This window comes from Grammomys surdaster, unplaced genomic scaffold, assembly GCF_004785775.1.
Source record: "Grammomys surdaster isolate TR1022 unplaced genomic scaffold, NIH_TR_1.0 126660, whole genome shotgun sequence".
NCBI classification, from domain to species: domain Eukaryota; kingdom Metazoa; phylum Chordata; class Mammalia; order Rodentia; family Muridae; genus Grammomys; species Grammomys surdaster.
In genome coordinates this window covers 2,896,857-2,911,840 of record NW_021621449.1, presented here as the reverse complement: position 1 = coordinate 2,911,840, position 14,984 = coordinate 2,896,857, and the positions used below count along the sequence as shown (strand labels likewise).

The window sequence follows — 14,984 nt, the reverse complement described above, 5'->3', positions numbered from 1 at the left end:
ACACACACACACACACACACACACACACACACACACACACACACACAGAGAGAGAGAGAGAGAGAGAGAGAGAGAGAGAGAGAGAGAGAGAGAGAGAGAGAGAGAGAGAGAATGTATGTCCAAAGTACCAAGAAAGGAGAATTTTGGCCAGAGAGATAGAAAGAGAGAAAAAGAAAAAGTTATGCTTTCTGAGTTAGAACTCAGAAAAGGCAAGCAGGGTTAGCAGTGAAGGTCTGCAAGCAATTGCATCAGGGGAACAGCTTCTGGGGGCTCATGAAGGCAGTGGTCGTTCCTCACACCTCTGACATGCCTTCGAGTGAGTCAGCTTGCTTGTGGAATGCTCTCCTTGTCAGGTGATTGACAGGCCCTGCTGGAGTAACGTTCTAATCTTTTAGTCAGACCTGAATGTTTGGTCTCCACCCAGGTAGAACTCAGATTTCATTCTGTTGACCAGGAAAAAGAAACTTTTCTTGAACACTCCTCAACAAATCCTTAATAGCCTCCATCTTCATACGATATTTTACAATTTAGGATGGGCACTTACGATGCTTTTGCTTCCTAGTTTTACCAGGGGTCAAGACTGTTAAGGGTGTCTGTGTGGAGGTCATCTTTGCTGGCCTCCAAGCCGTAGGGTGGGCAGACCTAAGATTGTGCTAGGAGGTAGAAATTCTGGGTCAGAAGATAAACACAAGCCAGAGAGAGGGAACCTCAGTTGAGAAAATGCTCTGTTGAATTGGTTTGTAGGTAAGTAAGTCTGTAGGCATTTTCTTGATTGATGATTGATGGGGAGGGCTCAGCCCACTGTGGGCGGTGCCACCCTTGAGCAGGTGGTCCTGGGGTGTATTACAAAGCAGGATGCACAAAGTCAGGGAGAGTAAGCCAGTAAGCAGCATTCTTCCACGGCCTGTGCTTCAGTTCTTGCCTTCAGGTTCTTGCTTGAGAGCCTGCCCGGGCTTTCCTCAGTGTCGGAGTGTACCATGGAAATGTAAGCCAAATAAACCCTTTCCTCTGCAAGTTGTGTTTGGTCTTTATCACAACACCAGAATCTAGGGAGAAGATCCTAGTGGGAGGCTTAGACCTTGAGAGAATGATCTCAAGTTTGAGGGATGATGCTGAGCCTAAGAGGAATTGGTAGCCTGAACTTGACCCTGAACTTGACCCAAAGTTCTGGCAACAGAGGATTGCTATAGAGGAGAATAGCATATTAACATTTTTTTTTGCTTTGTTTTTTTTCGAGTCAGGGTTTCTCTATATAGCCCTGGCTGTCTTGGAACTCACTCTGTAGACCAGGCTGGCCTCAAATTCAGAAATCCGCCTGCCTCTGCCTCCCAAGTGCTGGGATTAAAGGCGTGCGCCACCACTGCCCGGCATATTAACATTTTTTTAAAGTAGAGATTAGACTCAGTCATACAGTTAACCTTCCCTTCACAAGGCAGAGAGCGCCAGAACTGCACACTAGTTATCTGACTCAAAGGCCAAGGTCCTGCTTTCGCATCTTAAGCTGCCCCTCCCTTTTCCAATAGACATATGGAGCAAAGGGCAAATGAGAGGGAGTAACAGGTAAAACCCATAACAGTCTCACTGGGTCACACTGAGGACTTCTTAGTTATAGGAACAGCTTCATTCTCCCTGACTCTGTACTGGCTTCTCTCTCACTCTCACTTGAGCTTGAAGGAAGGAGAAAGCTTTCTAGATTTAGATGTTACCTAAGAGAACTTTGGAATGTAATATCATCAATGTTCGATCATGCAGAATTGATGGTTCCGTGGGTTTTCTGGGGGGAGGACAAAAATCCAGATGCCACTTCCTTCTTCATTTACATAGTACAGATACCAAGTTTCTACAGACACTCAGCTCAGGAATGAGTCATTCTGTGTCCCTGCAGGTGGCTGTGGGCACACCTGAGTCCGGCGTTAGGATAAAGTCCGGCACACAGCTGGCAGAAGCCATCGCTGCAACATAAGCTCCGGAGGAAGGGGTCCAGAGACAGAGCAGGATGAGTTCCGAGACAGGTAAAGGGACACTGGGTCCTAGTAAGGTGTTTAGTTGATTTTTCCTCTTTTCTTTGCTTCTTACTATACAGTTTGTCATGCTAACCCAGGCTGGCCTTCAACTTCTGGCCCCAGGTTATCCTCCTGCTTCATTTAACCACTTGAGTGTCTGGGAATCCAAGTGCTTGCTCCCACGCTTAGCTTGGTTCCATGGTCTTGAAGAGTGCATCAGCTGTACATGAGTCTGACCTGCTTACGCTTGGGCCCCTGGGTGCTTTCCAGCTTCCCTACTATAATTAATAACTAATATTGTTCATAAGATGAATTACTATTCTGAGGAAGTATTTATAGCTCCTAATGATTTTGACAAATAATACTAAGTCAATGTTGGTTTCATGGCAATAAAGAAAAATTAAGTTAGTTGGGTCTGGTGACATAAGCCTGTAATTCTAGCTACTTGGGAGGCTGAGGCAGGAGAATTACAAGTTAAAGGTCTTCGTGGACTATAAGGTAAGTTCAAGTTAGGTAACTTAGCAAGACCCTTAGAAAAGGTCAGAGAGCTGGAGCGATGGCTCAGCAGTCAAGAGACTTGTGCTCTTGTTTGATTCCCAGCATCCACACGAGGCTGCACACAATGGCCTGGAACTTCAGCTCCAAGGGTTTCAGTGTCCTCCTCTGACCTCCACAGGTACCTGCACACATGAACACACAGGCACATACATACATACATACATACATACATACATACATACATACATACCAATCACCACATACATACAATTTAAAAAGCTTTAAGTAGGAAGAGTAGAAGCACAGCTCTGTGGTAGAATGCTTGCCTAGCATGTTCAATCTCAGTCTTGCTCAGCCCCACCACCCCCCACTGAAAAAAAAGTAAAACTATAACTTGAAACTACTAAGATAAAACAGAAGTAGTAATAATGGTCTATATGCTAGTCGACTGACTAGTCAATGATTAATTAATGTTAATCAGATATGGTTATTTCTACCTGTCATCTAAATAGTCTAGAGGCTGAAACAGGAGGCTTACAAGGAATCTGAAGCTGTCCTGGGCAATATAATAAGTTTCAGGCCAGCTTAGGCTATGAGATCCTACCTACTCTTAAACAAACAAACGGCCTGGGAAATATGGCTCAGTTTGGATAGATTTGACTAGCATGCAGGGTTCCTGGGTTCCATTCCCAGCACCATATACAACAGACTGGGTAGCACATGCATTTGAGAGGTGGAATACAAAGAAATTACAGGATGGAGAACATGCCTAGCTTTGGAAGGAAATGATTTCAGATGAGGTAGATTGCATCTAACTCCTAAAATTGTTGTTGTTACTACTACTACTATTGTTTTTGGTAGAGTTCAAATCTTTGGAGACTTTTTGGAAATTTTATTTATCTATTATTTATTGTTGAGACAAGTTCTCACGTAGCCCAGGCTGGCCTTGAACACACTATGTAGCTGAGGATAACCTTGAGAATATCTGAAGTATAGAGATATGACTGAAATAGTGCTCTGGACACATTTGCCTGCTACTTAATTGGTTTGGGGCTGGACACAAACAAACAAACATGAGCCCAGGCAATGGTGAAGCCATCTGGGAAAGAATGCACCCTTCCTTCTGTATGCTTGAGTCAAGAAGACAGTAGTTCTGGTAATTACAAGTCAGGTGTCAAAAGCTACAAGAAAAGGATCAAAATTGTGAGGAGTGAAAGCACCGAGTTTCAACAGTTTACATACGGCAGAAGTGAGGCTGGTGTTTTAGGACGTTCTTCCAGAACAAAGACAGCTGTCTGTGGATGATGTAACCACGGTGATGCTGTGGAAACCCCACTTCTATCCTTAAAATCCCCGGCTCTGGAAAAAATTGGAGAATATACAGGAAGCAGCACAGAAGACGGTTTACCAACATGTAATGACAGAAAAGGAAGGATGGCAAATAGCCTACTGGCCACTAACACTGTAGGGGACACCCCATCTTACCTGTTTGATAACCCACCGACCACTAACACTGCATCTTAACAACACCGTCTTAGCTGCACCCCATCTTGTCTTCGCTGTTAATAACTGTACATTATTCTGTGTCTGTAGGCTGGAAGTATAAACACCTGGGAAAGTAGACATCGGTTTGTTTTAAAAGGAAAAACCGTAAATCCAAGTTTTATAGAATTCTGAAGAAGGTTTACAGTTATAAAGTATTAGCCACCATCGCTGTCATTACGGCTATAGGAAAGGAGATGCAGCCTGTACGGACAGAGGGTCTCTCTGGCTTTTTAGAAAACTAAGCCTGAAAAGATATGGTATGTCCAGCTTGTACAACACCCCAAACAAACTTAAGAAAAATAGAGAAAACAGGACATGACTGCAGTAGGCTAAAGTGCATCCAGTCATCACTGAATATTCCACATTGCTAGCTAACATGTTTTGGGTAGAATGAGATACAGGAATAAGATATACATAATCTATATTTCATAATTTACAAACTGTATCTCTAAGATCCTTTTAGAAGTCACTTTCCCATTAAACTGATTAAAATAGGGTTTGTTTTTTTTTTTTTTTTTTGAGGTCAGATCTCAAAAGTATAACCTAGGCAAACTTGAACTTGAGTTTCCTTGTTCCAGAGTGTCCTGTGCTGGGAAGGGAGCTGTGCCCCACTGGGCAGGCTCCTATATTCCTTTTTTTTTGTTTGTTTGTTTTTGTTTTGTGTTTTGGTTTTTTTTGAGACAGGGTTTCTCTGTATAGTCCTGGCTGTCCTGGAACTCACTCTGTAGACCAGGCTGGCCTCGAACTCAGAAATCCGCCTGCCTCAGCCTCCCAAGTGCTGGGATTAAAGGCGTGTGCCACCACCGCCCGGCCAGGCTCCTTTATTCCTTTTCCCATATGATTTGTAGGTTTGGGAGACTAGAACATAATTTCATATGGCAGTTCAATGTGAACTTGGGTGTTGTTTGACAAAATCATCTCTTGGTTTACAGGCCCTGTAGCTGTTGATCCCACTTTGAGGTAAGACAGGCATGGGTCCTCCCAATTCAATCACAGAAATGGACATTTAAGAATTACATGACTGGGGGTCTGGAGAGATGGCTCAGGGATTAAGAGTTCTGATTGTTCTTCCAGAGGTCCTGAGTTCAATTCCCAACATTATCTATGATGGGATATGATGCTCTCTTCTGTCATGCATACAGTGCACTCATGTATAACTAAAATTTTAAAATGTTAAACTGAACAAACAAAAAAGAACTACAGGGCTATAGCATGCAAATTTGTTTTTGTTGTTATTAAATGGTAAAATTATATATATGTATATGTATATATATATGTATGTATATGCACACATGTATATATACTAAAATTGTTTTAAAATACATTTCTCTATCATCTAAATAGACTGTACATTTTCTATATGAATGTACACAGGGTCCTGTAAAAATTCCTTGTGTGATTTGTCTAAGGACCTGGTTCTGATCAAAGACCACATGTTTGTCAGTTCCTGGCTCCAATGCCACAAAAACTACAGAGCTCAACAGCATCACTCCGACAGCATCACACTGAGACATCCCTGGCTTCTGCTTTGACTTCTGACTTCCTGGTTTGGGCCAATGGTGGGATCTGGAGAGACTTCTCAAAGCTCTGTCTCTTCTTTCCAAAAGGACCTCAGGCAGTTATGAGGGGAACTGAGAATGCTTACACCACTGTAAAAAGAAAACTAGAGAATTTAAAACATCACATACACTCGCACGCACACACACACACACACACGTGTGTTTGTATGTATGCATGAGTTTATTTGCTTTTTACATACTTTTAAAGTTTATTTTTTCAAGACAGGGTCTCTCTATGTAGCCCTGGCTGTCCTGGAACATTCTCTGTAGACCAGGCTGGCCCCAAACTCACAGAGATCTGCCTGCCTCTGCCTCCCGAGTGCTGGGATTACAGGTGCGCGCCACCATGCCTGGCTCCACGTAATTTTTAAAACAATGTTTTCTATACGAACATTATTCTGGGTATCTGGCTTTGACAGGCATGCTCAGGTGTGCTGAGCCGAAAGTCCCATGCTCCAGTCAGAGTGGTCTTTAGCAGTGCTCCTGAGCAAGCCCTGGGCAGTAAGTGCCACATCTCTCTCTTTCTTTCTGTCAATGTCTTTAGGGAATGAGACATGCTGAGACATGTATGTCAGTGTGCCTCTGTCATGTGGAAAATTGTTTCTCGGTGACACACAATTGCACAAAAGTAAACATGAGCATGTTTTAACCATTTTCTTTCTGTTTTTTAAATCTGCCATTGTGCATTTTAAGAATCTGTTGAGGTTTTTTTTTCTTTCTTTTCTTCTTTCTCTTCAAGAAAAATAAACACTTGTAACAGTGTAACCAGATACATTATTACTGCTAAATTTATTTTGTTTTGCAACTTAGAAACCAGCTACACTGTGGCCCACTGAATAAAACAGGAAATTCCTTGTGTGTAAGGGATTGGTGGTAAAAGTTTAAAAAGCAGGGCTCAGAGCTGCGTCCCTGTATTAGGAATCCCCATGTCACTTCCACACAAATCTCACTCTAGTGTGAATCAAAGCCCAAAGTGCTGATGCTTTACCAACCACTGTGTGCTGGTCCAGAGCATCTCTCCAGACTCTGCCCAGTCTCTGCTGTGCTCTTCTTCAAAGGTTTATGGAAAGTCCTGGCAGAGCTATGCATGTGTGCATGTATGTATGTATGTATGCATCTATCTATCTATCTATCTATCTATCTATCTATCTATCTATCTATCTATCATCTATACCTATTTATCTTCTGTCAAGCTGCCCTAGAAGCCAGAGCTGAGTCTAAAGGCTTAAATCCATGGCAGAGCACTGTTTTCTCCAACCATTTTTCAAGAAGCCCGCTATCTATCATGTGTGGACACATTTGCTTTTTCCTGGTCCCCACAGCTCCTGTAGGGGCTTTCCAAGCTGAAGTGTCCTTTTTTTTTTTTTTTTTTTGGATGTGCCATTCTCAAGGGAACATAAATCTCTGTGCCAAGTCACTCTGGCATGTCCTGTGTTAGTTCTCAGGGGTTAGGGCTAAAGATTAAGTCCTGAAAATTTTGTGCTTTTCCACTTGCATTTTAAAGCCCTTATCTACTGCCTCCTGGTGAAGGATCTTTTTGAAAAGAATTAATTTGTTGGTCTCTGAAAAACTGGACTTTTATAGATCACTTAGAAATGACGTCAGCAGACTTTTTTTGTCTTTTAGAGTGTGAATGTTTTGCTCGCATGTAAGTCTGTGTGCATGCACTAGGTGAATGTCAAGTGCTGGATGAGGTCAGGAGAGGGTGTCTGATCCTGGGGATCTAGAGTTACAGATGGTTGTGAGCCTCCATGTGGGTTCTGGGAACTGAACCTGGATCCTCTGCAAGAGCAGCCAGTGCCTTTAACTGCTGAGCCATCTCTCCAGCCCTCAGACGTCCCCTGGTCGCTATTAATTGACTTGTTTTAGTCTTGCTGATACATCCTTGGGATCTGAAGTTGTGTTCTCACTCTGGGTTCTGACTCCACACAGTTCAGATTGTAGTGGAGCTGCCATGAGGGGGCGGGACCTACAGGTTTGGATTTGTTTGTTTGTTTCACTAGGTTACCTACCATTCTTCATCTCTTCTTGCTTCCTCAGCTTAATTTCTATGATTCCTGTGATTGGGTTTCGCTCCTATGGCTTTTTATGTTTAAATTACTGTTACTGTAACAGGCCCCCAGACCCTAGCACAGTTGAAGCCATGATGAAAGCACTATTCAGCTTGTAGGCAGCAATACATTCCAAAACATAGACCTATTTATCAAACTCAGTAGTTCTGGGAAAAGACAACTTCACAACATTAATGGAAATCTCAGGGAGTCCTTCCAGGTTTTTCCAGAATCACCAATGTTAATGGGGGAATCTGGGTCTTCTCTTAAAAGGTTCAAAGTCTTGTTAATAAAAGAATTTAAGACATGGTCAGAAAAAAATGTACAAGCACACTTTCATGAGAGTTTAAAAAGAAAAACCTCAGGACAGACAAGCTGTAAATCTCTGCATCCGCCTAGAAGGGAAGACAGAGAAGAGAAAGAGAACGGTGATGTGATTTGAGTTCAGTCAGCCTGGAGGTCAGCTGCAGGGTGGACAAGTAGCCACACAGTGTGTGAGGGAGCTGGAGAGAAAGAGCCCAGCCTACCATCCTAGGGAACGCATGCTTAGGCTCAGAGCACAGCTGAAAGAAAAGGCGGAAGAGAGAAGAAGGCCAAAGTCTTCCTCGGTCAGGATTACATACATTTACAGTTATTTTATTAGTACTGTAACAAAATGGAGTGAATAGAGAGCCTTGGAAATCAAGGAAGGAATGGAGCATCAGTAAACTCTGCCCTTCTCCCTTTGTTAGAAGTGGGTTCCTTCCCCCACACTTGTGTCCACAAGCCTCCTGTACAGCTTGTGTTTGGAGAAGGTGGTCATCCCATGTTCCATTCCCATTTTTTAAACTTCCAGGAGCTATTATTAATAATAATAATTTATTATATATGACTATCATATATAGACATATAATTAATAATGTTTGTAATTAATTTAATTAATATTAATAGTATTAATTATAGAATGACTGCAATAAATGTCAATAAAATTAATTACTATTAATTTGTTATTATTAATGTCATCATTATTATTAACATCATCATTATTATTGCATTTTTGGCTTTACAAGACAGGGTTTCCTGTGTAGCTCTGGCTGTCCTGGAACTCTGCATATGGGCCTACCCTCTAACTCAGAGCTCCTCCAGCCCCTACTGTTTAGGATTAAAGGAGTACCCTGGCAACCCCTCCCTCCCCATTTCTGCCCTGGAGCATTTTAATTCTTTGACAAGCACCATAGTTCTGAAAATCCCCAAAACGTTGTCACTCCCCAAACCCAGCTCCACCGGGCTCCTTGTATGTTTTCCATCATGCTTGAAAACCAGCTGCAGCTGTACATGGTAAATGCCCTGTGTTGACAACACGCTCACCCTTCCCTGCCAGCTCTCAGCCCAGCCAGTCAGGAAAAAAAAAAAAAAAAAAAAAAAAGCTATTCAGCAGTGAGGTAGAGAGGCTCATCCTCCACTCTACAGCCCAGAGCAAATTCCCAGCATGCTCTTTGCTATGGAGCAAAGCAGCACAAGGACTTGGAAAGGCAGACTGACCCAACAGAACCTCTTGACATCTCTGGAGCAACTGCACAGGGGCAGGAATTCCAGAAGGAATGACATAATCTCATTAGAGGAATAATTAATTACTCCTATTCCTTCGGCATAGTTTAATGTAGTCCTGCCCTCCTAAGGGGGTGATCCCTCAGCCAGATGATTGACCAACTGAATTAACTCTTCTTCCTCCTCCTTCTCCTTTGCCGCCTCCCCCACTCCTCTCCTCCTCCTCTTCCTCCTCTTTCTTGTAGCCCTGTATATATGGACCAGGCTGATCTCTTGAATTCACTGAGATCTACCTACTTCTGCCTCCTGAGTGATGGGTTTAAAGGCAAGTGCCTGTAAATATTTGCTTTTATTATTAATGTGTATGTACTTTTATCTGTGTGATTGTATGTGTGCATGCGTGCATACGTGTGTGTATGTGTGTGTGTGTGTGTTTAGTACCTGCAGAGGTCTGAAGAGGGTGTGAGATCTCTTGGCACTGGAGTTATGGATGGTTGCGAGCTGCCATATGGGTTCTGGGAATTAAATATAGGACCTATTTCTTTGTTCGGTTTTGGAAAATGTTGCTGTTTGAGAATTCTGTACATGAGTTCAACGTGTTTTGATCAAATCTACCCCGCTTCTCCCCCCTCCAGCTTCTCCCCCAACTCCTCCCCTACAGCTTCTCTCTCCTACCAGTTTCTCCCCTCCAGCTTCTCCACCCCCTCCTTCTCCCCTCCAGCTTCTCTCCTCCTCCCAGCTTCTCCCCTTCAGCTTCTCTCCTCCCCCAGCTTCTCCCTTCCAGCTTCTCCCATGCTGTTCTCTCTACATTTTGCTCCCACTTTGTTCAGCTTTTTTGAGTCAGTCTCACGCTGTAGTACAGATTCACTTGGAATTGGAGTCCCACCTGTTTTAGACTTCTTAGCACTGGGTGTACCACCGTGCCCACTAGATGGATCCTCTGTGGATAATCTGATAGTTCAGGGACCAGCGGGACAATTAGGACTAAAAACACCTACGGTGTCATGCTACAAAGAAGATCCTCACTCAGTATAGTGCTGAGACAGAATTTCGCTAGGGAAACCAAGCTTCTCTCAAACGTGTCACCCTCCTGTCTCTGCCTTCATAGTGCTGAGATTATGTGTGCCGCTATACCTGGCAATTTGAAAGATAAACGTTTAAAAGAGAAAGGGGTGGAAAGGTAGCTCAGTTGGTGGAGCTGGAACGCACGAAGCCCCAGGTTCCCACACACTGGTAATTCCAGTCCTTTGGATGGAAGCAGGGATAGCAGGGATATCAACGTTTACGGTCTGGCCAGGAAGAGGGCTCATTGGGTACAATGCTTAACTGTTCAAGCACAAATACCAGATTTTGAATTGCCAGCATCCACATATGAGTCAGGCCTGGTGGCTTGTTTACACTGTAGAAGCAGAGTCACGTGGCTCCAGGAGGCTTATTGGCCAATGAGGTTCATCGAGAGACTGTTTTGAAAAATAAGGTGGAGAATGATAGAGAAGGCGCTCAACATTGACCTCTAGCTTCTGTATGTGTACACATTAGCAAGTGATTGTGCATATACATGCAGAAGTATGAATCCATCACGTGTGTGCACATGTGCTCACACTAAAATAAAAATTAAAGATCAAGGTCACTTTCAGCTCTGTATCAAGCTTCTGACCAGCCTGGAATATGTAAGATCAAAAAAAAAAAAAAAAAAAAAAGGCATGAGAAAGGCCTTTTAAGTTTCTTAGATTGCATGGGAGTCTTTTTGTTTCAGGAGAAGAATTGAGCCCCACGAGTTTGAAGTCTTCTTTGACCCTCGTGAACTTCGGAAAGAGACCTGTCTGCTGTACGAGATCAACTGGGGTGGAAGGCACAGCATCTGGCGACACACGAGCCAAAACACCAGCAAACATGCTGAAATCAATTTCATAGACAAGTTTACTAGAGAAAGATTCTTTCGTCCAAACACCAGATGCTCTATTACCTGGTTCCTGTCCTGGAGTCCCTGTGGGGAGTGCTCCAAAGCCATTACAGAATTTTTGAGCCGACACCCCCACATAACTCTGTTTATTTATGTAGCAAGACTTTATCACCACTCGGATCAGCGAAACCGGCAAGGACTCAGGGACCTTATTAGCAGCGGTGTGACTATCCAGATCATGACGGAGCAAGGTAAAAGCAGAATGCTCCTGAGACCGTGGTGGTGACAAAGGGGGCAGACTGCACAGGCTGGTGATGCTGGGATTCCCAGAGGCGAAAGTCCAACATAAAGTGAGGGAGGAAGGATGTTCCTAGCAATGGAAGGATGGACAATAGCAACCCCACCTACTCTAGGTACCTCTGCCTCCCAGTCACTTTAACTTCTTACCGAGCGAGACCACCTCTAGTAGCCAATAGGAGAGCCTTTATGTAGAGCGCATGCTCTGTGGTTGTTGCTACTGGGAATTGAAGCCAAAGCCTTGTACAAGACGAGCATACCTGGAGACTCACCACTACTGAGCTCCATCCTTGCTCTCTTTAGTTTTCATTTGAGGAAGGGCTGTTAAGTGGCTACCTTGGATTTTGTCATGTACAGCAGGCTGGCCTTGAATTTGCAGTTTTCCTGCTTCAGCCTCCTGAAAGGCTTGGACTGCAGGCGTTATGCCCAGGTCATTTTAAGTCACTTACCGTTGTATTTGTTAAATAAACCAAATTCTGTGTTTCCTTAGAGTCTTGTTACTGCTGGAGGAATTTTGTCAACTACCCTCCTTCGAATGAAGCTCACTGGCCAAGATACCCCCATCTGTGGGTGAGGATCTATGTGCTGGAACTCTACTCTATCATTTTAGTAAGTATCTTTGGCTGTTCATTCGTTTCTGTTTTGAGACAGGGTCTTATATAGTCTAGGCTGTCCTTGAACTTACTATGTAGTTGAGGATACTCTTGAATTCCTGAGTCTCCTGTCCCCACCTTCTGAAGCCTTGGATTATGTATAGTGTTGCCCTACCATGCCTGCCTCCCTCATAAGTTCCTAGTCCTCTTCTTTTAACCTGTCTCTGTGTGTTTATGAATGGATGTGCAGGTGCCTGCAGAGGATCCCCTGGAACTGGAGTTAGAGGTGGTTGTGAGCCACCCGACATGGGTGCTGGGAACTGAACTCTGGGTTCAAGGGCAGTCTGGATTTGTATCCATGACTTGTATTAGTGATACTTTGTGTCACAGCTGTCGAGATAAAACATCCTGACCAAGAGAAGGCAGGCTTTATTTTGGTTTACAGATCCCAAGGTAGAGTGTATACATAATGTCGAGGAAGGCATGGTAGCATATAGATTATACCTCAGCCCTACATAGAAGCCAAGGGACAGCTAATAAGGACTTGGGGAGGGGTGGTGCTGTAAACTCTCAACCCTGCCCCCAGTGATATACTTCCTCCATCAGAGCTTTATGTCCTAAAAGTTTCATCACCTCCACACCATCAACCAGACACCAAGTGTTCAAATGCACACCCATGGTGGATATGTCATTCAAACATTACAGTGTCCTTAACCCCTGGACTATCTCTCCAGACCCTCTCATAAGTTTGCTTGCTTGTTTTGTTTTTGAAACAGAGTCTCACTATATAACCTTGGCTAGCCTGGAACTCATAGAGATCTCTCTTCCTCTCCTCCCTAGAACTGGGACAAAGGTGCGCACTGCCCACATCCCTAATTCCCTCATCCCTCCATCACCCCCCTTTTCTTTTAAGTTGCTACAGAGACAGTTTTGATACACAGAGAAGAATCCTCTGTGCTTCTGAGAATTTTCCCACATACTCCCATGGTTGTTTTTTTTTTTTTTTTGTCATTTATTCTTTCCTCCCGCCCCCCGTGGACAATGAGTTTTATTATTTACAATGAGTTTATTATTTACAGAATTATGGGGAAATGGTTACTTACAGAAGTAAAAATTATTCAATGTTTAGTTATTTAACTAGTTAATTCATGTTTGAAAACAGAAAACAAGGGGCTGGAGAGATAGCTCAGCAGTTAAGAGCACTGACTGCTCTTCCAGAGAGAGAGAGAGAGAGAGAGAGAGAGAGAGAGAGAGAGAGAGAGAGACAGACAGACATACCTCAAATCCCAGCACTCAGGAGGCCGAGTCAAGAGGATTCTGGGTTCAAGGGCAGCCTGGACTATAAATCTATACTGTGTCTCCAAAATCTCTACCACCATCACGGAAAAAGTCACCACAAGAAAGATTTCTGTAGTGGGAAGGAAGTAGGGGGAGGAAATGGGTTGGCATAAGATGTGTCTGGGACACAGGGTGATCCCATTGTATCTTTAGTGTTGCTACTCTGGTTACACTTACCCCGGCCTCAGTGTTCCGGGAGTCTTGTTTCCCACAGTGGCAGAGGTCAGTCACACTACTGAAGAAAGACGTTATTATACTTGTTCACGATAATAATAGTGTTAATTATTACTGAGGATAAAATATAATCTTTGTTTCAGGGACTTCCACCCTGTTTGAACATTTCAAGAAGCAAGCAACCTCAATTCACGTTTTTCACAATTACTCTTCAAAACTGCCATTACCAAAGGATACCACCCCACCTCCTTTGGGCTACAGGGTTGAAATGACTTCTGGGAATTGAGGATAGATGAAATGACTCCTTGTATGTGTACTGTCTTGACACCAGGCATTGATGACCCACCAAAGAGTGACTCCATGAATCTAAACATTGAGCTGGGGCTGTTATTCATGGGTAGCATTCTAGTTACACATGAGGCCATTGGTTTAATTCTCCGAACATCCAGAAAAAAACAGAGAATCTAGAGATTGAGCCAGGAATGGTTATTCACTCCTGCAATATCAGCACTTGGGAGGCAGGGGCACCAGATCTCTCTGAGTTCAAGGCCAGCCTGGTCTACATTGTAAGACCAGGTCAATGTAGAATCACACAGTGAGACCTTATCTAAAAAATGCCTTCTTGCCCCCACCCCTGCCCCAATCAAGAATGTAGAAGTTGAAGAGTCAGGAAAAGGGGTGCTTTCCTGTAATCCCAGCAATTGAGTGGTGGAGGCAGGAGAATGACAAGGTCAAAGTCATTTAGAACTACACAGTAAGTTTGAAGCCAGCCTCACCCCATATAGAAATTCAGTGTGCTAAATTCTACCAGGTATGCCAGGGGATAACAGCCAACACCTTGCCAGCTTACATAATACAGTCACTCAGACCAGTTCAGTCACTTGCCTGCCTGACTTTCCAAAGGCTATTGTGGCATACAGCAGTCCCTGGGCATTAAAAGAAGCTTAGACCTTATAACTTCTAATGAAGTCTAGCTATACATTTTAATTTTAAAAATTGTATTTCTTTACTATTATTATCATGCGTGTTGAGGGGTTCTGTGTGCATATGGTGGCACTCCTGTGGAGGTCAGAAGATAACTTTTAAGGTTTTTTTTTTCTCTTCTATTAGCCATTCTGAGGACTGAATGCAGATTGTGAGTTCAAAAAAGCAACTTATCTCCCCCGAGCGGTCTCAACAGCCCTATGTCTACACATGAACAAAAGTAAATAAATAAAAACCTCCAGCAAAAGAACCATCTATCAATTGTTAGTGTGTTTATGGTGTTTGGCCCCCAGTACCCGCTGAAGTTTATGAGAAAAATGAAGAAAGAACATTCGTCCATTTGGGGATCAGGGGTTCTTACCTCATTAGAGTTAAACAGGATTTTCTTGCTTTGTTTTGTTTCTCTTTTGAGCCAGGGTCTCAACAAGCTTCCAACTCACTCTGTAGTCGTGGAAGACTTTGGACCTCAACGTTTTTGTCTGTTATCTATCCATCTGTCCATCTGGGATCTC

The 14,984-nt window shown here is 43.4% G+C and overlaps 1 protein-coding gene across 2 annotated transcripts in view; it reads left to right on the top strand.

Annotated features, from left to right (window-relative positions):
- Positions 1–14,727, top strand: part of Apobec1 (apolipoprotein B mRNA editing enzyme catalytic subunit 1) — a 26,083-nt gene extending 11,356 nt beyond the window's left edge. The window contains exons 4-8 of one of the 2 annotated variants that reach the window (XM_028761057.1): positions 1,886–2,012; positions 4,979–5,006; positions 10,940–11,337; positions 11,874–11,992; positions 13,632–14,727. In XM_028761057.1, the coding sequence (XP_028616890.1) occupies positions 1,997–2,012; positions 4,979–5,006; positions 10,940–11,337; positions 11,874–11,992; positions 13,632–13,760 (690 nt within the window). In that variant the 5' untranslated portion in view covers positions 1,886–1,996 and the 3' untranslated portion in view covers positions 13,761–14,727. The remainder of the gene's footprint in view (positions 1–1,885; positions 2,013–4,978; positions 5,007–10,939; positions 11,338–11,873; positions 11,993–13,631) is intronic. The other variant, XM_028761058.1, reaches the window with a different exon arrangement.
- Positions 14,728–14,984: the final 257 nt, after the last annotated feature.